General features: G+C 41.4%; 1 protein-coding gene across 3 annotated transcripts in view; it reads left to right on the forward strand.

Annotated features, from left to right (window-relative positions):
- Positions 1 to 7,301, forward strand: part of REPS2 (RALBP1 associated Eps domain containing 2) — a 184,088-nt gene that overhangs the window by 127,923 nt on the left and 48,864 nt on the right. For all 3 annotated transcript variants that reach the window (XM_003791874.3, XM_012806409.2, XM_012806410.1), the window contains one exon: positions 1,802 to 1,863. In XM_003791874.3, the coding sequence (XP_003791922.1) occupies positions 1,802 to 1,863 (62 nt within the window). The remainder of the gene's footprint in view (positions 1 to 1,801; positions 1,864 to 7,301) is intronic.

The following is a 7,301-nucleotide window of genomic DNA, read 5'->3' on the forward strand; positions in this document are numbered from 1 at the left end:
CCTCCCAAGTAGCTGGGACTACAGGCGCCCGCCACAATGCCAGGCTATTTTTGTTGTTGTTGTTGTGGTTTGGCTGGGGCCAGGCTTGAACCCACCACCCACGGTATATGGGGCTGGCACCCTACTCACAAGTTAAACTGTTTCTAGTAACTCTTAAGGCAGTGAGGGGGGTCAGTCAATCACAGGGCTCACCTCATTTGTTTCTTATCTCCTAGGGATCACCTTTTTTATTGCCTGATTTTCCAACATCTTGAAAACTGTTGTTATGCTTTGTTCTAGTGTCTTGAAAACTATTGTTTCATATTTTTTTTTTTGTCTGTTTCTGGTTCTTTCAAATGGATGGGCAAATCTGATCTCTATTACTCCATCTTGGCAGAAGTCAATTTAGTTAAACAGCTTATCATTTCTTGTGTAGTCCTCTTAAACACTTTATTCTGGTGCAATTGCTGGGCTTTTCCCTTAGAAGTATGCATAGATTTTGTTTCTTTGCTTTTTTTTTGTTTTTAAGTAACTGGTAATTTAAGGGCCTGATCCGCCAGAACCTATGGAGTAGGGGCTCTGAGAGAGATAATTCTTGAAGGCTTTTGGTATTTTCTCTTGCCTTGTGTGTTGTTATTGACAGCTGTTCAAGGGCTCACCACCTCTAGAGTTTTGACTCACTGATATGTTTCATAAATTTTAATGAAAGACAGATTGAGAGAAATCATAGATGGGCCCACATGGTTATACTGTATCTACACTGGCTCAAAATGAAAATCTCTGTGTTATTACCCTGAATTACATTTATGGAAAGCGCCAAACTCCATCTTCTAGCTTGTCTGATCCAACTAGGGCAATCAAAAGTGATTTTCAAAAACTTTCATGCTCTGGGTGCATTGCTATGATTTATTTTTTAAGGACAGAAAATTGTCCAAGTATTAGCCTGTATATTACAGATTTGCAAATAAACTACATAGAATTATAGAGACCATGGTGTTTTTCTAAGGAGTTTGTAAAGAATATGGTTTAACTTGGCCAATATGCAATTGGAAACTTTTTTCTTGTGTGTGATTATGAACTTTATTTATAATTTTATCACAGCTGTTTATGTTCATTGTTAAATTATGCTTCTGATGTTTTCAGCTTAACTCAAGTATTTTCTATAGCTCACAAAATTAAAAAGTTAGACTGACACATTCTTTCAAGAGATTCTTTAAATGTGTCCAGATTATCTTAGAAAAAGATTGAGTTTTCCCTGATAATAAGGGTCAGGGGACAAAAAAGAAATCAAGATCTTTGAAGAATCCTTAAATATCACCTTGGATCTCCTCTGCCGCTGTCAGACCCATACCCAGGAGCACTTACAGGGTGTCTGGCAGCCTCATTTGAGTTCCAGCTCCCTTAGTTTCTATAGCCTTTTTGCTGAGCTAATGACCAGTGGTACGGCTGAGAGCTAGGGAGAAATATAAAAGAAGGCAGAGAAGTTCCCTTTGGAGTTTTGAATTATTTGACTGCTAAGTGATTGACATTAGAATATTGAAGAATTTACCACCTTTGCCATGCTGGGTTCCAGGTGTCTTTTCCTCGCTGTTTTACACGGTTTTGATTGTAACAGCCTATATAAATGCTTGGCTTTTGGGTAGGCTGCAAGTGAAAAGGGGTTGGGAAATAATGTGTACTCTTTTTATTAAGCCTTCTGAGTAATTTGAGAAACGTAAAAATGTTAAATGCAAATGCCATTGATATTTCTAGTTAGCAAGTTTTTTGTTTTATCCTTTAATTTGGAGAAGTAATCCCTAACAGTATGTGTTTTTCTTTTCAGCTACTAAGTCAGGATTGTTACCCCCTCCACCTGCGCTCCCTCCGAGACCTTGTCCATCTCAGGTAGGAGACATACTTGATTTCTGTAAACTCTTTGGGAGGAGGGAAGTTGTCCTGTCACTGTGCTTCTTTGCAAAGGGTGATCACCACAGAACTGGTCTGTCAGATTCCTGAGCTGATACCTGGATGAAGATCAGAGAGCGGTTTAATTTCTTCTTATTCAGCCAACCCCTCAGCCTCACTGGGCCACCAAGCAAACGTGGCCTTGTTTACTCTTGGCCTCTAGGCTTGCATCTGTTTTCGTACAGAGGGAAGAGTACCAGAAAGAGTGTCTATCCAATTAGGGATGCAGGAACATGGTTTTTCTGTATAGCATTATGTGGTCTGGGTGACTGTATGTTTATCAGCATCTTAAGAGCTGTGTTAATTCTATATCAACTAACAATAAATGATCATTGACATGGGGTTAGCTGTGATTTTGGCCTACAGGGCTTTCTTTAGGGTGGTATTTTCCCTCAGAACGATAAGCTGAAAAAGCAGGAGTGAGAGAGCATGTCACCAACGTTGGTTTCACTTGTAAATTAATTCTGCCTTATTTATATGTGCTACTATGGCCTGTCTCATCAACACTTCCAGTGGAGTTGAAAATGAGAAGGGAGCAGCAAATCCATGGAGTGTACTACAGATCCTTCCTTTCGTTAATTGCTGCTGAAGACATTTTCTATCTTTAAAAGACCCCTTCTAACTTTTGGCAAAAATGTTGTGAAATTTCTCTGTAGACAGTCTCAGTTTCTGTGTCATTTCTCTGGCTGGTGCAGCGCATACCTTTGCATACGGTGCTATCTGAGGACTCATGGGTTACTGAAACCACTGTTAACACTTACTTGTCCTTCTTTCAGAGAATTAGATGGTGTGTTTAGTCTCCACTCAACCTTGAGATGCAAATATCATGAGGTATTGGCTTCCTACTTCAGTTTGAAGGGTAATAAGCCCATTTATTCCTGACCTGCGTGGAAACAAATAAGAACTCCTTCTCCAGTATCTAGCATTGGCTTTAAGAGATACTGGCTGACCAGTCAAGTAGTAGTTATTGAGTCCCTGCCGTATAGCTAATGCCAAACTTTAGTTCCACCCTAAGCTTTTCCTTGGTTAGAATTTCTGTTTGCTCAAATTGTTAGCTATGTTCACAGAGCATCTACAGTAGGGCAGGCATTGTGCTAAGTGCTTTCAGTGCATTATTTAATCTTAAAAAACCCCTACGAAGTAGGGACAGATACTAATCTGATCCCTTTTTTACAGATGAGGAAATTGGAGCATATAGGGGTAAAGAAGGTCACTTAAGGTGGCATAGCTACTTACTAGCAGGGGTGGCTCCCATCCTTCAGTCTGTCTCCTCCAGGCTCCCCTCTCCTCATCACTGGAGCCCAAGTATCTATGTGTAACAGCAGGACAGCAGATCCATTACAATTGCACTTGAGGCTTTCACCATGTTGCCCTAAGGAGAACCTGGCGGAGATGAGGCTTTTGCTTGGCACCAGCAGCACACCGGACTTCGCTACCACAACATGAGCAGGCCTTCCGGAGGAGGCACTTATCTGCTAGATCAGTGGTTCTCAGCCTTCCTAATGCTGCAATGTATTTTCATTGTTAAAAAGGGGTCGCCACCCACAGGTTGTGAACCGCTGTGCTAGATGCTAGTTCCAGGCTGGGGGATTAGGGGCCACCTGGATGACTATGTGGAAAACCTGTCTGAAAGGGCTTTTGTACCAGCCTCCTGTCTTTCTCTTGCTGCACAAATGACAAATAATTGCTTCCTGGTTGTGGAATGTGCTGCTGCTATCAGCAGTTCTCATCTGAGCTGCTTGAGGTGGGCTTCCTGTCTGCTTTGGGGTTTAGTGACCAAGGATCTCACAGGGGGACTGGGAATTCTCTGGTTACTGTTACAGAGTGAGTCTGCTGCCCTGTCTACCAGATTTCCCATCACAATGTAAACTGTGAACCCAGCACTCAGCCCAAGCGTCCTGCCCAGCTGCCTAACTGTGGAGATTTCCGACTTTGGGAACAGGTGTGTCAGAAGAATAGGAAGAAAGTCCCTACACTGGTTCCTTCTGCCCATTTCCTCTTCCCATTCATGTGTGTGGGACACACATATTCAGTATGTGAAATGCTGGGTAATAAAGACATGCCTGTATTTAGTCTTTGCGCCACTTCAAACTCCTTATATTGACACTTAGTTAATCTCACTAACCACCTAAATGGGACACCTGTCTTTTATGCCAGTCTTTTCCCAGACTACTTGTGACAAACCAGTTTCTGGGAGATATCAGTAGGGCTCTGTGCTAAGACAGATTCACAGGCTGCTGCCTCTCTACCTCCTCTGGGAGATTCACAGCATGTATGTACACTAAGGGCTTTGAATTCCCACAGTAAAGAAAGTCAGTTTGGTGAAAGCTGGCGATTTCCTAGCTTGCATGACCATCCATCTCTTTATTTATAAAACACCTAATATCCCGAGGGCTTAATGCTTAGGAAACACTATTAAGAGTTTGCTAAGAACATTTTCAAACCTTTCACATCTGTCATCTCATCTCTATATTATGTGATTAAAGTTAATTTTTCTATCTTATGCTAATAGTTTTCCCTAGAAGAGTCGAAGATGAGAGTTTACTGCATATTAGTCCAGATTTCACACTGGCCATGTTTTCAGTTTCTTGTGTTTCCGTCCTCATTTTTCTATCCCTTCTTGCTTACTCTCTCACAAAGTCACTTTTACTACCTCACAGCAAGTTCTATCACAGAGAACTCAAACACTCGGGATTCTTCTTTTGCTCTGTTAAATTTTTGTGAATGTTCCTTGGTATATATGGCCCATCACCATGACTTTGGAAATGTACCCTTACCTATGCCTACAAAGATGTCTTTTATGGTACTGAGGAACCATCACGAGGAGACCTAGGAGAGAAACCAGGAGGCCTGGTATAATTAAAATTGTTATATTTATTGGTAGATCTGAAAGAGATTAAAGTTTTTGGATTATTTTTTGTATTAAAAAATTCATATTATTCAACTTGATAAATAGACAAGACTAGATCATAGTAAACAAGAAAATGCTTTATTCCCTACAAAGGAGCACTGTTTTTAAAAATTGAATGGCCAATCAGGCAGTAGTGATGCACCTCCAAGTTTTTGTTTTTTATTTTGAGGTCAGTTCTTGCTATGTTGCCCAGGCTAGTCTTGAAGTCCTGGGCTCAAGCAATCTTCCTGTCTAGCCTCCTAAGTAGCTGGGACTACAGTTATGCACTATAATACCCAGCTTCCAGGCTTTAAATATATGAAAGAGAAATGAGTTTGTACATCTTCAGATACATGTACAAAGTTATATAAAGATCATGCTACGTACACCAAAAGTATATCCACTTCTATCAAGTTAGAAAGATGAGGTCTAGGTTTCCAGCATAAAAGGAGTTTAGCCGGCTCATACTTATTTAAGCACCACTGTGATATGGACATCTGGATTAAGTTATTATACATATGGGGCCCAGGAGTTAGGAAAAGGAATAAATTCAGAGAAATATCTTTTTACTGTGTATTTTTCACACTATACGTAAGATCAAGAAGGACCAAGTGAATATGTAAAGAGTCAAGTAGCTTGTGTTCCACATTTTCCTGTGGAGACACTAAAGACCAGGGCATGGTCTTTTGGCTCAGCTCAGAAAAGGTGACTTTTTGGGAAAAAAAGACTGATTCATAACATAAAAAAGCAATTAGAGTAAACGATTTTATACACAGTGATGTTAAAGTGAGAGTTAGTTAAGCTTATTAGCTCACGTTTTGTGTGCGTGTTAATTAAAATGACTTCTACAGTTTGTGCTTATCCATGGGTCAGTTTTCTGCTGCGGGACTTTTTAGTACTTCAGTAGCCAAATCCCTTTAGCAGTGTTGGTCTCATGTCAGATTTCTTATGGCAATTGTTACAAAACCAGAGCTTCAGTATAATTTAATAAAGAAAAGATTTTAGGGGTATAAAGTATTATCTTTTAAGTTTTCTATTAGCCCCCGTATTTGATGAATTGGAGCTCCCTATAGACTAATGTGCTCAGAATTTTCCTATTTATACCATTAATTTCTAACCTTCCATATAACAACAAGCACTCCTCACTGGCAATGTAATGACTAAAATAGAAGTGGAGGGTGAAAACAGTATGGAAGAAGCAATTTACGAATGCCTGTAAACTTAAGAGAGACCAGGAAGGCTTATGGAAAGGGGAGGTGACCAATGAAATGAGTTTTATAGAAACAAGGTGAGAACTTTTCTTTTTAGCTGGTTATGGGATACGGAGCTTTGCTGTAGAGAAAAAACCAAATGCAAAGAAACAGGCATGCAGCAGGTCCTGGTGTGTTTGAGGAACTGCCTGAGACTTGGAAAGCCAGATTTTAGGGGAGAAAGATTTCATGTTCTGGAGGTGGCAGTAAAGAACAAGCCTCCTCCTGCTCACCTCTAGTCCTGTGGGTGAGAGCCCCCAACAGAGGGCGTTCTCTAAGGGCAGGGCAGGGTTTTAGTTAGCCTGCTGGTTCTCACTCTTGGCCACACAGTGGAACCATCTGGGAGAGCTTGAAACCTGCTGAGGCTGGGGGCCCACTCCCAAACATTTTGGCATGGAATGGCGAGGCTTGGACGTTAGGATGTTTAAAACCTACCAAGGGACTCTAAAGTGCAGCCAGAGTTGACAAGCACTGGTTTAGAGCAAGAGGAGGGAATACTCACAGAAGAGGTTGAGACTACAGGGGATTTTGTTGATGCTATGTCATGAGTTCTTAAAAGGTTCTTGAGTTTAAGGGGTGGGAGGCATGGGGTCAGCTTAGGGGAGGTACTCAGAGCCTATGGGGACGAGAACCCAGAACATGAGGCATGGCCTGGGAGTGGGTTTCTTGTGATGACTGATGTGAACGAGGTGAGAGGGCATGATGGGAAGGTCCTGCTGCAAGGACTAGTCACTGTGTGCCTCAGGTCCTGCGTGGGTTGTCTTGAGAGATTAACTGTGAACACAGATGGCCTCAAAAGGAACCTACATCAACTCTGGTGCACCATCTAACTTTATCATCTGGCTAGAATCAGATCCTGAAGGCAATATTGACCTGATAGGAATATACTGGGCAAAGCCAAGGTATTTAGACACAATTTTTTTTTTTTTTGAGAGAGAGAGTCTCACTGTGTCACCCTCAGTAGAGTGCTGTGTCATTACAGCTCATAGCAACCTCAAACACTTGGGCTTAAGTGAGTGTCTTGCCTCAGACTCCCAAGTAGCTGGGACTACAGGCCCCCGCAACAATGCCTGGCTATTTTTTGTTGCATTTGTTATTATTGTTTAGCAGGCCTTGGACTGGGTTTGACCTGCCAGCCTCAGTGTATGTGGCTGGTGCCATAACCACTGTGCTATAGGTGCTGAGCCTAGACACAACTTTTTATAAAATACTACCTTTGTTTTATTTGAAAGGGAAGA

The sequence above is a fragment of the Otolemur garnettii genome, unplaced genomic scaffold (genome assembly GCF_000181295.1).
Source record: "Otolemur garnettii isolate 467f Iridium unplaced genomic scaffold, OtoGar3 scaffold00051, whole genome shotgun sequence".
Taxonomy (NCBI): domain Eukaryota; kingdom Metazoa; phylum Chordata; class Mammalia; order Primates; family Galagidae; genus Otolemur; species Otolemur garnettii.